General features: G+C 34.0%; 1 protein-coding gene across 1 annotated transcript; it reads right to left on the bottom strand.

Annotated features, from left to right (window-relative positions):
* Window positions 1–13,227: 13,227 nt before the first annotated feature.
* On the bottom strand, window positions 13,228–15,895 carry LOC120073385 (BES1/BZR1 homolog protein 2-like). Its single transcript, XM_039026216.1, has 2 exons — window positions 15,425–15,895; window positions 13,228–14,893 (listed from the first exon to the last, which is right to left on the bottom strand). The coding sequence occupies exons 1-2, from the start codon at window positions 15,647–15,649 to the stop codon at window positions 14,159–14,161; spliced, it is 960 nt and encodes a 319-aa protein (XP_038882144.1). The 5' UTR covers window positions 15,650–15,895; the 3' UTR covers window positions 13,228–14,158.
* Between the last annotated feature and the right edge of the window lie 1,014 nt (window positions 15,896–16,909).

The raw sequence follows: 16,909 nt of genomic DNA, 5'->3' as shown, positions 1-16,909 counted from the left end.
ACGGTAGGAGAAGAAGGCCAATGTCCAACGACTACTTCTGCTCGAACTTCAGCCTTCAAAAGGCTAAGTATATCCACATCAAAGAAAGATCAACCTCCAGCATCTGCTTTCAATCGTCTCAAGACAACAAGCGATCAACGTAAAGGAAGGATGAAAATCTTGAAGCCAACGTCATTCCATGAAGAAAACACCGACGAAAATATTCACAGTTGTGTCCCTTCACGCATGAAGAGGAAATTTTCTGTTGACATAAGTACAGAAGGTTCCTTGATAGTGAAGTCAAAACTCATCATATTGACAAATCCTACAAATAAAGAGGATAATCAAAACCATGATGAAATAAGAGCTTCTGAAGTTTAAATGAAAAAGATCCTCATCGCAAGAGCCTAAACTACATGAGCTTAAAATATGAACGGCCCAAAAAAAATTGTACAAACTACGTTACGACTTGATCCTTTCATTATAAAGGGTACGTAGGCAACTTAAAGAAATTTAAGTTCAGTCGCGCATAAAAAAAAAAAAAAAAAAATCTTTCAACTACATTATGACTTGATCCCTAATCATTAAGAGGGTATCGATAGGCAGCTATAAAAAGAAATATTCAAGTTCAGTCCAGTTAAAAAAAAAAAAACTTGAAACTAACGTCATGTATTCATCCCTTTCTTTAAAAGGTCAACGAAGGAACTTAAAGTAAATTTTAAGTTTTAGTCCATAGAAGAGGTACCAACAACCACCTAAGTATAATACTTAACATTTACAGATTGATGTTGATCACCCCCATCAAAGAAATGACACTGCTTCAGATTGAAATGTTCATTTACCTTCTTTCGGGGCAACACAACATGGAGTTGAAGATGTTCATAGCCCTCGTAAGGTACCATATCATTCAGTAAATAAAAAGACACACACGTGGAATTGCGCTTTCGCTTCACTCTTTCATAAAGTAAACTTATATACGCTCATGCTCCAATCTCAGATTTAGAGCGCTTATCGATGCGGTTTATCATTCATGCCTCAAAGTCACAAAGCAGCCTATACTGCCAAAGCTTCATGCTTCGACTAAAACTCCATAATGCACGAAGAATTTGTCGATGCATTCAAACGTCAAGTGCGAAATCTCGTGTCGATGCTTCTCATATTTAAGTTTTCAAAAGCTTCATCGATTCTGCTTCCCATCTTTAAGTTCAAAGCTTCATTGATGCCTCTCCATCTTTTAAGTTCAAGATTGGCAATGCTGCCCTACTTTCCATCTTCAACTTATAACGGTCGGTGTGCAATAGACTCCGATCCACTCTCTCAATGTTCAAGGTCGGGTGCATGGCTCGCCTCCATCTTCAACGTACTCGGTCTACAAAATCATGACGCGTTGTCCTTCATCTCTAGGTCGTGGCGTGGCTTCGTCTTCATTCCTCCCAAACTTGTATGTGACTGCTACTTCGCTCATCTTCCTAATTAGTCGCTGGTGGCGGTTTCGTTTCCCTCCAAAATTTTTGTGTGAAGCTTCACTTCCTCTCTCTTAAAAATGTAGGTGTTGTTCCTACCTCATATGCGAGAACTGACTCTAGTCCATCTCGGCTCCATCCTCATATATGCCGAGCACAAACTCCGGTTTCGTCCTGGCTCCGTCTTATACGCGAGATCCGACTCTAGCCAACCTGACTCCGTTCAAATCTTGATGGCACATTCTTCTCATCTTCAAGGTTTGATGGAATATCCGCCTCATTCTTCAAATACACAATGGCATATTTCCCTTATCTTCAAATTTTTGATCAAGAGTAACATAACAAGGCGAAACCTTTCGAGGATCCTCCCTAGGGTGATCGAATGGGAGAGTTGTATGCCTTTGTGGGGCCCCTTCCCATGACGATCGGGATACACGAGCGGCGCTACAAGGTAGATCTTTCCGAGATCCTCCTTAAGGTGATCGAATGGGAGAGTTATAAGCCTCTACGGGGCCCCTCCCATGACGATCAAGATATACGGAACGGTGCCTAAGTAGACCTTTTTTGGGATCCACCTAGGGTGATCAAATGGGAGAGTTTGCAAGCCTTTGCAGGGCCCCTCCCATGACGATCAGGATAAACGCAGTCTGCTACAAGGTTGACTCTTCTCGGAGATCCTCCTAAGATGAAGAATGGAAGAGTTGTAACCCTTTTGTGGGGCCCCTCCATGATGATCAGGATGTACGAACAGTGCTACAAAGTAGACCTTTTCTGGATCCACCTAGGGTGATCGAATGGGAGAGTTGCAACCTTTGCGGGACCCCTTCCATGACGATCAGATACACGAGCACACCAAAGAATGGGTCGATGAGATTAAAAAAAAACTTGTTTTGTTGTGCTCTTTTGGTTGCACCGTAACTCCTACAAAAAAGAATAGTAGGGGGCAAGTTGTAAAAAAAAAAAAAAGAGAGAGAAGAAATAAAAAAAAACATGTGGAAAAAAAAGAAAATTGTAAGAAAAAAATTAAGAAACAAAAAAAAAAGAGAAAAATATATATGAAAAACAAAAAGGAAGGGAAGCCCTAATTCCCCATCTTTCCTCTCTTCTCTCCTTCTCCTCACTTACAGCTTCCTACTGCAATTCAAGACTGATTTGCAATCCGAGTCCGATTGATAAAGGATGTAAAGAATGTAAATCGAAAGAAAATCACAATTCAACTGCAAAGGACGTAAGAACAAAGAAGATCACATATACAAGATGAAGAAGAGCATGCGTCCTGCCAGTATTGATATAGCTAAGTTCGATGGGATTTTTCTACTGATCAGTTGAAATCTGATAAAATCATGGGTTACTCGAACTGAATATGTTCTATTTTTTGTTGTGGAACTCCGATTCTTGCTGAAATTAGTTAAGAGTTAAAAAAAAAAAAAATATCATGCTCGATTGGAGGTTGCCTGAATTAGGGGTCACGATGGAGTTTGAATCCCCAGATTCAACAGTGGAGAGAGTTTTGAGCTTAAGACTTGAGAGAATCTGGCATAAGCCAACAGTATGGAGAAGGAAATCTCGCTAAGCTGGTATCGCTAGCCACAAAGCAACGTTGCCTGAGATTTAAAAAAAAGAAAAAATTTATTAAACAAAATAATTAAAAAAAAAAAGAATCTCGCTCGAAATCCTCTCGCTGGTGTCGCTCTCTTCCACAATCTCACTCGAAATACTCTCGCTGATCTCGCTTCTCCAATATCTAGCTTTCTCTAGTATCGCTCTCTCCCACAATCTCCTCTCTCCAGTGTCGCTCTCTCTCCACTTTCTCGCTCAAAATCTCGCTCTCTCCAACAAACTTCACGTGCTAATTGCAAGCACTGCAAACAGAAGATTATGAAAGGAGAGGAACTTGTGAACTTAGTCACCGCCTTGGTGCCTTCAGAGACAACGTGTTTGGCCAATTCTCTAATATATCGTTGATGAAGCTGTTCATGATACCCAGGCCTTGCTGGAAATATCGATGTTTGGATGAACTTGCTTTAGCATCTTGAAGATGTAGATCTTCTACGTTTCTACACTCTCTTCGTCCTCTTCTTCTTCTTATCTCTGGCAGTAGAGTATCATTCCTTCTTCAGTTGTTAAATGAATCTAATTCGATTCTCAAATTAAGTTCCTGGTGAAGTTGGTAGGGTATCGCTGGTGATGGCTTGGTATCGCTGGTAATGACCTGGTATCGCTCGTAATGGCTTGGTATCGCTGGTAATGGCCTGATCTCGCTAGTAATTGGTTTGGTATCGCTGGTAATGGTCTGATCTCCGCTGGTAATGGTTTGGTGTCACGGTAAGTCGGCTGTCTCACTGATAATGGCTTGGTATCCCTAGTAATGGCCTGATCTCGCTATAGGCTGTCTTCCAATATGTTGGCTCTCCAAATCTCTTCCATTTTAAGTTCAAATTCGTATTCCATTCAAATTGGAATTAAAATCAACTATTATTCCAAATCTCAATCTAAAGCTTCTAATCGAAATTTTTATTCTAAATTCAAGCCAGCCAAATCGTATGAGATAAATGTCAAATCCATTCCCAAATTAAAATTTGGCCATATCCCAAATTTTATCAATATTCGAATGGTTAACCTTGATATTGATTATGAATAAAATGTCGAGTCAAAATTTGGCTATATTCAAATTTTATCTCAAATTTAATCAACCTTATTTTATAACTCATTTCGAAGTAAGATTGAGCATATCCCAAATTTTAATTTCAAACCAAAATTGATCAAGATTCAATTTCACACCCCAAATTCTAATTCGAATTCGAATTCCATATTAAATTAAATTTGCAATTAAAGTGGAACATAAATTCTACTTTAGTTCAAATTAAAGTTTACTTAGCGAAAGTGTGTCATACGAACAAGATTTCAAATCAAAATTTTGAGCTAAATTCTCATATTTTGATCATGATGATGCATCAAATTATAAGAGTCAAAAAAATCATACTTTGATCTCAAATTACATTTTTTTCGAGATTCATCCACCCATATACGTGTATAAATCTCGAAAAGATGGCATTTATTGAATGAGAAATTTTAGACCAATCGCAAGTCACCATGTCGTTTGCTAAATTAACGACGAATTTCTAAATCATTGACTTTGGGTCTAATTAGAAGTTGACACATGTCCCGAATTGAATTGAAGACAAGTTTCGATGACGTCACGCGGATGAATCAGATGAGATTAAATTGGTCCAATTTGATATTACTATTTGGGCTTAAAATCCAAACTACAAAAAAAGTTGTATTGGACCCAAATTCCAGATCAGGCCCAAAACCAACTAATTGAGCCCAAGGGTCAGGCTCATGGACAACCAAGCCCACGAAGCCCACCTGAGAACTCTATAAATAGATAAGTTCTCTTCATTTGTAAAGGCAGCATTTTCTACACTCAGAAGACCCAGAGAGAATTCACTAACAAGTAGTGGACTCCAAGACTCCTAAAGCTGCACTCCTATAAGGCAGAAGACCTTTGAAGACACAAATACTCTTCCAAGACTTCTACTTCAAGCTTTCAAGACTCCTGAAGCTGCATTCCTATAAGGCAGAAGACCTTTGAAGACACAAATACTCTTCCAAAACTTCAAATACTCTTCCAAGAATTCTACTTCAAGCTTCCAAGACTCCTGAAGCTGCACTCCTATAAGGCAGAAGACCTTTGAAGACACAAATACTCTTCCAAGACTTCTACTTCAAGCTTCCAAGACTCCTGAAGCTGCACTCCTATAAGGCAGAAGACCTTTGAAGACACAAATACTCTTCCAAGACTCCTGAAGCTGCACTCCTATAAAGCAGAAGACCTTTGAAGACACAAATACTCTTCCAAGATTTCTACTTCAAGCTTCCAAGACTCCTGAAGTTGCACCTATAAGGCAGAAAACCTTTGAAGATACAAATACTCTTCCAAGACTTCTACTTCAAGCTTCCAAGACTCCTAAAACTGCACTTCTATAAGGCAAAAGACCTTTGAAGATACAAATACTCTTCCAAGACTTCTACTCCAAGCTTCCAAAACTTCTACTTCAAGAACGTTTGGTGCTTTCCTTCTTCAAATCAAGCATATTCACCCAACTAAGAGAGAATCAGAGGATCAAGTATTAGAAATCGAACCACATCGCATCAAATCAACTCAATATCAACACCAACTCAAGTTCAACTCCACGAAACACGTTTCTCCAGAAGCCTCGTGCGAACAAACACATCCAGTAACTCTTTTCTTTTCTTAAAAACTAAAAAGCACATACACAGATACGGATACATGATACGGATACGGATACAATACGGTGATACGTTAATTTTTTTAAAAAAATAAGATATAAATACTTTGAAGATATGTTATAATGTCTAATTAATTACTATAATACTTATTTTAAGTTAGATTAAAACATATTCAAGAAGAGAGTGAAAACTTGAAAAAAAAAAATCCAGTAACGTCGAGTGATTGTTGAGCGACTAGAGTGGACGATAGGAAAGAAGTAGAAGATGAAAATTGAAGAATGAAGTTGAGGATGAAAGGGGTGTGAATCATGATTTAAATAGTGAGAGAGATCAGAGGAAGAATGAAGATTTAATTACGTTTCGGATTTTTTTTTAATTTTTTATGTTTTATGATTTTAAATTTATTTTGTTTTGGATTGCTCAATTTAAGTGGACTTTTATGTTTGGAGGTGATTTTAAAATGGTTGAAATCACTTTTGTCATTTTCAAAATTACCATGAAACATGTTTAATTCTTCAAAACTACTAGTTTTGATGATATGAAAATTGCATTTAAAAGTGTAAAATTGAGAACTAAATTAATTTTGAGTAATTATAAGTGTATTTTCAAGTGATTTTAAAAATGAAAAAAAAAATGATTTTTGATGATTTTAAAATCACTCCTAAACATGCACTAAAATAAAATGGATTGTGGGTTGGGTTTTTTAAGTGGTTGGGCTTAAATTTGAAAGAAAAAAAGAGAGAGAGAAAGAAAGAAAGAAAATAGACATGTATCTATCATGTATCTGGAAGTATCCATATCGTAACCATATCTGATACCGGTTCTCTACACAATTAGAAGTATATGTGCTTCCTATTAAAAATATTTTGAATGTTATCCCAAATGTAAAAATAAAACAATGAGAAAAACTAATATGTGTTATAAATATAATAATAATAATGATAAATGCTCATTAGTGTCATGCTTAGTGTCCAATGTCAAAGTATCATTTTTTCATTACCACATATGTTGGTCATGTATCATTCAACCACTTATGTATAGTGTCCAGGTGTGTCACTTCTTATTAGTCAAAATTTTCTATAAATAAGCGGTCATTTATAGATTTTGTAGATACACTTCACAATTCCACTCCATTTTCATATTATCCAATTTTCATTATTTTATTTATTTTATTTTATTTTATATCTTATTTATTTATTTATTATTATATTATAATTTCTCATATCTGTATTTTCGTTGTACTTCTCAATTTCATAACAATTTTTTTTTTTTTTGGACTATTGGGATTGAGTGATGGGAAGGAATCCAAATATCCAACCCTCTATTTATTGTTTCTTAAAAATTGTCCCATAAAACTTTAAAATAAATATTCAGAAAATTAAATAATTAAAACCTATGGCATTGTATTATAATAAGAATTTTTTTTAGTCAAATGGAACATAGTTCAATTGACATTGTACTAAAAAAAAAAATTTTTTTAATATCAGAGATTAGAGATCAAACCTTCAACCTCTAAGAAAAAATCATGTTAAATGTTAATTATCATTGAACTCGTGAGTTCACTTTGACCACTATAATGAGAATTCATATAGATAGCACTGCATATAAAGAATCCAATGTATTAAAATAGGTGACATTTTGTTAATGGTAATTGTTTTGATCAATCGACCCATTTGAACTATAAACTCTTTTCAATTGATAGTATGAACGTAATTCAACTGGCACAAAGCATATACATTCAACAAAATTGTCAAAAGTTCGAATTATTGCATATTGTTGAACTAAAAAAATTGGTTTCAATCAATTAAGATGACAATTTGACGTTGATTTGAACATCAAACTTTCTTGAAAGATGATATTATAGTTTTCAAACTTTATTAATTTTTAATTAAGAAATTGAATAAGATTACAACAATTTTGTAATTGAAGAGTTTAATTTAGGGGCAATTGCAAGAATAGTAAAAACGAAAACAAAATTTGAAAGTGTGTATCAGACTTCTTACTTTTGCAGATTTAGCAAAATCGTGGCTCAGCCCAAAAAAATTAAAAGTCTAAAATATTCTCTGCTACTGGTATACTCAATATCAAGTATATTGGTTAAGTGATATAAGAATATATATAAATGATTTACTATCAATATACTTCATTTTAATTATATTAGCTAATTAAGCACTTACTGATTGGTGTCTGATACACTCATATCTTATATTCAAAATATATTTTATATACTAGTAATATACACTTGATACACTACTGATATATACTTGATATCCTTGATACACTTGACACACTCTTGATATACACTTGATACACTTCTGATATACATTTGATATACTACTGATATACACTTAATGTACTATTGATATACTCTTATACACTTGATACACCACTGATACATATACTTTCTCAAGCCGCAAGAGTGAAGGATCGAAAGGGTCTCGTATTTTACCGAGAAAAATGATAGGAACTTAGTTTTAGGGCAGAATGATCAAGGAAACCTAATTTCATTTCATTTTCTTGGGTTTTTTTATTGCAACTGCATTTTATCAATGAAGGATCGAATGATCAGTTGTTTCATTTCATTTTCCCCATAAAAACGATAGGATACTTCGGGTTAGGAGTACTGGAGAGTCAGTTTGACCGATTTTTCGCATTTTTTCGCCCTATTCTATTACTAGACATAATTAGGAGAAGCTCATCCGAAACTCGATCTAGAAACGCCTCATTTCGTTTCGTTCCCGTTCTTCATTTCCTTCTTCTTGAATCCAAGGGAGACTTCTCATATTTTGAATCTTTATGCGGTATGCTCTGTTTACTATTCTTCCGTACTCTCTTTTCTTTACCACGCCATAATTCAGCGAAGCGTGAGCGGACGCGGAGAAAGAAAGGCAAAACACTTGATACATTTGATTGAATTGATCATTTATGAACTATTCATATTTTTGTAATCCATTCCCAATTTTCTTTATTTTATAGGGGTGAATTGGTCAATTACCATACACATATCAATTAAATATAATTTACAATGTGTGTTATAATATAATATTTCAAAAAGTAACCAATTCCTTGAAGGGATAAGCAATGCGATGGTTTATGATTTTTTTTTTTTTTTTATGGAGAAAAAAGTCAAAATTTTTATTTCTCTGGAAATTTTTCAAAATCACAATTTTTAATCATCTAAAAAATTTTCATTTTCTTTTGAGGTGTGATTTTTACAATTAAGAAGAGAGGGGATGAGGCGGTTGTTTTTTACCATTCAAAATCTTCATGAATTTGGTATTAATGTAAATGGGAGTTTAAAGTTCATCTATTGTTCAGAAGGAGGCCGAATGTGCTGGAATTGCATTTATATAAAATTGCTTCTTTTTTCATATAAAACGAAAATTTGTTATAAGACAGATTTGAAATAACAAAAAATGAAATATCAAAACTAAAAATTTTCCCATATTTGTAAAAACATGGTAGAAAAAATAGTTGTAAAATCCTATTCTTAAATTGCTACCCATTGCAATTTTCCTTTAATTTAACAATCCTTATAGTTTATGAATGGTTTGTGTAGTTCAAGACATTATTTTGGTGGTAAAAATTTATAAGTCTAACTTTAGACTTAAGAGAGTGTATGATTAAATTGAAAGTTGGAGGTATGATTTCTGACCGTACTTATAAATAAGGAGCGGTTTTTGTAATTTCTATACTTTTTAACATTTTGTCACATTGGTATACCATGTATATTTACTAAATTCTCTAAATTTAAATAGATTGAGTTTAAGATTAATTTTAGTTCTTGCTTGCTCACTATGAATTGAAATAAAAAAACAATTAGAATGAAATATGAAATTTTCTGGAAGTTTGGAATTAAAAACCAAACGTTCAGATTCTTTAATAGTAGTGGTATGATAATTACTAAAATACATTTTTATTTTTAAAATAAAAAAATATGTACTCATCTCCAAGTTTTCAATCACAAATTGTCATATGACGAACTTTTTTATTATTAAAAAAATCTACTTTTTCCATTTGTTTGGAGACACATGGAGATAGGTCAGTTGTATTAATTATTCTTCTAAAAAAAGTATATTAACTATTGGATGTTGTATGTTCGACTAAAATAACGGTAATAAATAATAAGTTTTGTTTTATTTTATTACTACTTTATCTATAATTATATTTATTTTCTTTCAAAAAATTGATGTTGATAATAAATAAAATAAAATTACTCCAATTTCATGAAAATGATGAGCCTTCAAAGAAAATCGAATAGCTTTGTTGCTATTTTCTTTTTAGTAGTTACTAACTTTAGGAGCCCTCACGTAATTTGCTCATAAGCTATTGCATTTATAGGTGGGACTTAAAGTAGGCATTTCATCCTTCTCAAATGTTGCTCTAGAACTTTACTAGCCTAAGCGAATGTAATTTTTATCAAACTAAATTATGTTCATAGTTTTTTTAGTTTCTCGAGTTCTAATTAATTTCAAATTTAAAGTGAAAAAAATATCTACAATAAACTGATAACTATTGAAAATTTTCCCGAATATTATACTTTTATTTCAAAAATACCTCTTTAATTTTTAAAAGTTTCAATAATATCCTTAAAACTTTACAAGAATTGAAAAATACTTTTATCTTCGATTAATACTTTATATCAATAGTATCTTTAAATTTTCAAAAGTTTCAATAATAAATTTAAACTTTTAAAACAAAATTATACTTAATTAACAGTAGAGTGTAGTATTGTATGCGAACAAAAAGTAGTTGTTAACGAGCACTTCAAAAAAAATTAACGGTTCAAATTTCTAATGTGTGTGTTTGGTGGATTTAAGGAAGGGATTTCTACTTAAAAGGCCTAGAGAATAGACACATATTAGCTTAATTTTTTTAACATTTCATTCTTTACTTACAAAAAAAAAATAAAAACAAAAACTATTGGCCTTCTTATTTTCACAATATCAATGGCTATTTATGATTTAGCCCTCACCTACAAAATATATATATGTATATCCTCCATGCATACTCTGCCTCCCCTAACATATATTCTCTTATATATCCTCCATGCATACTCTACCTCCCCTAGTATATATTCTCTCCCCCATAATTCACACTCATTTCTTCATCCTCCCTTTCTTTTCTCCTTCCCCCTCTCTCTCTTTTCTCTTTCCGATGGTGTGAGTTGCAGGTGGTAGACGATGGCGTGGGACGAATTGATGGCTCGAAACGAGACGACATGAACAACTTGGGGCGAATCGATGGCGTGGGGTGAATCGACGATGACAGGTTGAGCAAATTCGGTCGATGATGACGGGATGAGAGATTCGTGGCGGCCATGGCTGAAAAATAAGATATGAAGATGGAGGGTTATGTATTATAAACCCCCATGTGAAGATGGAGTTTATTTTTTTCCTATTTTTTATATATACTGTGATATATATGTACTTTTTTTAGCTTTTGTTAGAAATTTGATATATATTGTGGTATATATATTTGTTTATTTGATATAAACGGGTTTTTTTTTTATTTAGACTTATTTTATTATGATATATATATTGTGGTGTAAAAGAAATTTATATATTGTCGTATATTTCATATATTGGTTTATACTATGATTTATATCAAGTATTGACTCAATCTCTAATTTATAAATTGTAGTATATTTCATATATTTGTTAGAATATTTTCAAATACCTATCAAAATGTTATAAGGTATATTTAAAAAATCATGAATCCGTCAAAATGTTCTAAGGTATATTTAAAATAACCATTAATTCGTAAAAAAAATCAAGAAATTGATATGTGAAAATTAATGTAAATAGAAAATAAAATTTCATTAAATGCATTTTTTTCAAATTGAAAAATAGAAAAAAAATTAAAATAAATATATTTTCTTTCTCCAATTGATAAATGAGAAAAACTATATTAAATATATTTTATTTCTTTATAATAAACGTATTTTCTCTCTCTATCAATAAAATAGTTTCGAGAATAGAAATATATACATACATATATATATATATATATATAGTATTATTATATATATATATATATATAATATATATATATATATAACGAATATAAATAAATATAAAAAAGATAAAACTATCTAAAAATAATACTAAAAAAATATTTTTGAAAAAAATCAAATTTAAAGACATTTATGAAAATATATGACGAAAGTTAAAAATCCCTTTTAAGGAAATAGATTGCAAATCGCAATACACAAAACGAGTTTGGGCTTTGAGAGCTATTACTATATGTGGTGACCCAAAATTCTATAGCCCAATTCCAGAAGTCTAAAATTGTTATTGTCAATGGGCAATTGACTATGAGAGATTAGGGGTATTTATGGGTTAGTGTACCTTTTTTCAACTCAAATAATTTTTATTAAATAATCAATCCAACTCAAATCAACCATTAAATATTTGATTAACACAATATCAATCTATATGATAAAATTTTCTTTGGATTCTTTCCAAAATGAGAAAAAATTATGTTTCCGAGTTGATGGGAAAAAAACCATGAAAGTCAATAATATATATATATAGTAAAAAAAACATATTTTTAAAATTAATAATAGATTCGAACCTATAAAATTTTCATTTATTTAAACCCAACTCAATCCAAAGAACTTATTAACTCCACCCAAACCGTGAGGATCGGATTGGATTGATCAAGTTTTTCAAGTCATCTAATTTTTTTAACATTCTAGTTGAATAAAGGTGAACCATCAGATGCTTTCTACCTTTTAAGCAAAATATGACAAAAAGAAGGAAAATCCATGAATCCAACACCATGTTCTCCAATCTCCTCCCATATGAACTACAGGATTGTTTAAACTTTAAACAATGTTTCTTCAAAAATGAGCGCAGCCAATGCCTTGGAAATGTCTTCCAGTTGATACAAACTGTCAAACCTATTCCAATACTTCAATGCAGTATGATCGGTTTTGCGACAAATTCGACATTGGATGAACTTACTTTGGGTTGAGTTTTGAGTAGGAGAGTGATTCATTTGTTTGAAGGATCTTGAATTTGTAAAACATAACCAATAGGTAGCTTTTGAAAGCACATCGAATTCGTTATGGGTAATTTCTATCCTCTAACTAAAGAACCTTGCTCAAATCATCAAAAGCTTTCTTCGTATCAACTAGTTTTATCACACAGCCTTAAATTGTTTGATATATTCCTCAAGAGATGAGTTCCCTTTCTTTAAACTATGCAATAATAGGTCATTGGAGCCTCTGAAATACCATAATTGAACAAACAATACGGCTCTCTACTTTTCATCCTCCCTATATGTTCTTTTGTCATCCAGTTCTTATTTCTATATCACTGTTTAAAGATGCCATCACAGTATCTTGACCTCTGAATGATGTCAGGTATGAGAAGGGGTGGCAAAGCACTTGCAATTGCGAGGCAATAGCAAGGGCTTTATCAGTAATCAATGAAGAAGTAACGTGTTCGTTTGGCAGAAACAGCTCTGTTGAAATTGACAAAGCAGATTGTTAACAATTCTGAGAGGAAGTCATTGAATTAATTTGGTCGGTGCGTAAACAATCTGCCAAAAAAGAGCAACACGGAAAGATCTACTGGCCAAATACAGACTTCTCATCTTGCAACCTTTTAATGAGGCCCCCCTCCTGCCACTGGATTCTTTGCTCGCCGGACCCACACCACCACTGCAGAAAAGCTCAATCCCATAGATACATTGTATTTCAAGATTGTTCTTCAGAATTGCCCCTCCACTCTTTGTACATCTTTCAATCTAATATTCACTTGAATATAGTTGCATTTCGATATTCAATTTGTGAAGTATAAAGGATGGACGCAACAACATTAAACAGACAAAGCACATCCGAGATCTGTAAAAGGGGTACTTGTGTTCGGGTCGGGATAGCTCAATAGAAGACAGGCTACCGAAGTATGGATTACGACTGACATTGAATTGAAAGAAAATAGAATGAACCATAACTGACCAGGAAGCAAATAGGCAATGTTCATAACAACTTTCCCACAGTTCGTTGTTCATTTCTTTCACGTTCTGCAAAGATGGAGGTTTTTATCAACAATGCCAAGCAAGATGAATTAGAGATTCTATATACAAGAAATTTCTGATACAGGTGGGCTATTTCTAAGGATCATAAGATCCTAAAAAAATTGAAAGTGCTCCAAAGGAATGAAAAATATATAACCATCACAATTGCATTGTTCTTCTCATTTTCCACCACCGTATGTTATCCTTTCCTGGGCCTCAAATATTGATTGCTCTTCCACTACAAGATGTAACAAGTGCAGACTTTTGCAAGGGCTCCAAGGGAAAGGAACTGTTCAAATGAAGGCAAACCAGGATCGTCTAATGGTAGCAGAAGAGCAAGTCCAACTAAGAAAGTAAACATATTTTGTGAACATAAACCAATAACCTTTAAAGAGCAGGCACTTAAGTTCTTGAAACAAATATCTTCAAATGGATGCTTAACCACGGGCCTTCCCACCCCCAAGGGTAAGCTCCAAATCATCCACCCCAACTTCATGAATTCTCTCTCCCTCCCACGGCTTCACTGTGCCATTCTCAAATTTCTCAAATTCAAACTCAGAGCCTCGTCCCCTATCAGATGTAGCACCCCAGCCCATTGCTCCATGTCTGTCAACTGCATCTTGGAGAGAGCTTTGCTCACTAACTGGTTTCATCAGATTAAATGTAGGCGAAGGAGGAGCCACAGAAGGTGCCACAGTCTGGAAACTGACCCAGCGGCCAGAGTCTACAGTTGAAGCATCAGACTCATCGCATTCAGGAATTGTTGCCGGTGTAAGATGGTGGCATCTTGTAGGACTAGAAGGAGCAGAGACAGCAAAGAGGGGATGGCGAAAAGAGGTTACATAGCTATTTGGAATGGACTCCCAGTCTGGTTTTCGCTTCGACCCCCTTGATGTCGGGGAAGAAAGAGGTGGCGTGACAGGTGCACTGTTTGATATTCTGAGAGGAGGGAGATTAGCAGGTATAGAGGATATATTTTGAAGGAATGGCAGAAGATAAGAAGATGGATTGCCATCAAATCGAGTTGGGCTTGGAAAAGAGGATGAAGAAGGACTGGCATGGTAGGATGGTACAGGACTAGGGAAGCATGAAGATTGTGGGCTTGGTTGAAGAGAGGAACAGGCACTCATATTTGCAGAAGTGCCAATATCAATCGGAGGTGGCTTGCATCCCTGTACGAGGCAACAGTATAAAAGTTAAGAAAACAATACATCAAACAGATTGCTGAAATCATATAACTGATAACGCATTTCACTCTAACTGGCGCAAGCATCGACCTTTAGCAGCAGACGAGCTACATTTAAAACATCAAAAAGGTAAACGATACAAATGAAAAACCTAATTAATGCTCAACAAATTGGTGGATAAATGAACTGGTACATCTTTCTTACGTATTACAGAACTTCGCAGATTTAGACAGATCAACTGCTTAAGAATTCTAGATCTAAAAGAGGAAATTACAACACTACTTTCTCATTTAGGCCTCCGTCACTTACTCATTTCATCAAAACAATAGATCCTAAATTCTCGATTCCCCAAATATCCAGATCTAAGAAAATAAAACCACAGAACCAAAGACGAAACACGAATAAAGACGGATCTGGAGGAGAGAGTCGAGAGACCATGATCACGACATTCCAAAATCAAATAAAAAGTAGGAAAAATCAAAAGCTAGTGATCAAAAAAGAGAGAAACCACAGAACCTTGCGATAGGTGGTGCCATCTTCCTCAACCACCCAACCAGCTTCATTACAGAGTGCTTTTAAGACCTCGTTGTTGTCACAGTGCTTAGGAAGCTTATAGTTCCCCTGAGCTCTGAGACCAGTGTAGATCTTAGCAGCAATGGCCCTCCGTCGCCTCTCTCTCCTTTTATTGTTCTCCCTTTCTTTCCACGTCGGCGTCCTTCCCGATGATCCTCTGCCCGTCATGGCTTCTTCAGACAACAATAAATCTCTGCAGCAGCTCCTGGTTCTTCAGTTCCGGCAATCCAGCTCCGGCGTGGAACTTCTTCTCATTCTCTCTCGCCTCCTAGGGTTTATTCTCGTTCTCGATCAGAGAGCGAATTTTCGATGAGGAAAGAGAGAGAGAAACAGAGCGTGTGAAAAAAGTACTGCAATGCAACGCACCACCAAGCTAACTTCACGAGAAGAGCGCGTTCTTTGTTGAACTTCTTCACAAGGAACCGCACTTTTAGATTCTTCTTTTGCTCGGGGTAATCCGGGTATTACAGCCACTATTTCGGGGTATTTTGGCGAATTCGGACAACCGAAATTTTCTTTAAACTATTTTTTCGGTATATGTTTTAATTTCTTTTTTATTATCAAAAAAATATAAATAGTTGTCGCATTGGTGGGTCCTCGTATAAACTCCTGTCACGGCACGTGGATCAGTTGGTTCTATGTCCTATTAAGCCCTCCCCTCATTTCCCATTTATTTATTGATTAATACATAAATGCCCGAAATTTTACACGTCTAGAATTACAAATGATATATTTGTTTTGAAATTGAAGAGCACAACTTATTTAGAGAAAATTTAATATATATTTATATAATATAACTAAATTTATAAATAATTAAAATTATAATTTTATGAAAATATGAACAATAAAAATAGAAAATATGATTTTATGAAAATAGAAAATAAATAAAATTTTCTTTTTATTCTAACCAATGTGCATAATTTTAAGATCCACCAAATGTCATTATTTTAGGCACAATGGCAAGTAGAATGTGAACTTACGTGGACACCAAGCATGGATTATTACAAGGCACATAAACAATATAAAGAATGACACATGTTTTTAGGAGACTAAGCATTGAGCATCTATTTTTATAATATTTGTAATACTCCCCTTTAAATGTTCGTATATATATATATGAAATATAGGTTAAAACCTTCCTAAAAAAAACCCAAGGGAAAAAAAACTACTGAAGGAAAAAAGTACATATTTAATATAATACATATTCCTAAAATGATAGAATATATTTACTCCCCTTACGAAAGCATCACTTGAGATCTTTGAGTCGTCGCATTCAAATGTTGTGCACCAATTTTTCAAAAGTTGTGGTTGGTAATACTCTTGTAAATAAGTCTGTCAGATTATCCTTCGAACAAATTTGTTGTACAGTGATGTTGCATTTTCTTCAAGATCATGAGTGTATAAAAGTTTCGGTAAAATATGTTTTGT

Source organism: Benincasa hispida, chromosome 3 (genome assembly GCF_009727055.1).
Source record: "Benincasa hispida cultivar B227 chromosome 3, ASM972705v1, whole genome shotgun sequence".
NCBI classification, from domain to species: Eukaryota; Viridiplantae; Streptophyta; class Magnoliopsida; order Cucurbitales; family Cucurbitaceae; genus Benincasa; species Benincasa hispida.
This window is presented reverse-complemented; position numbering and strand designations above follow the sequence as displayed.

Bases quoted from the DNA above. Each gene is read 5' to 3' on its own strand.
- LOC120073385 (XM_039026216.1), bottom strand. From the start codon at position 15,649: ATGACGGGCAGAGGATCATCGGGAAGGACGCCGACGTGGAAAGAAAGG. The intron at 14,894-15,424 runs GTTCTGTGGTTT...TGCCTCGTACAG, and splicing joins ATGGCACCACCTATCGCAAG to GGATGCAAGCCACCTCCGAT.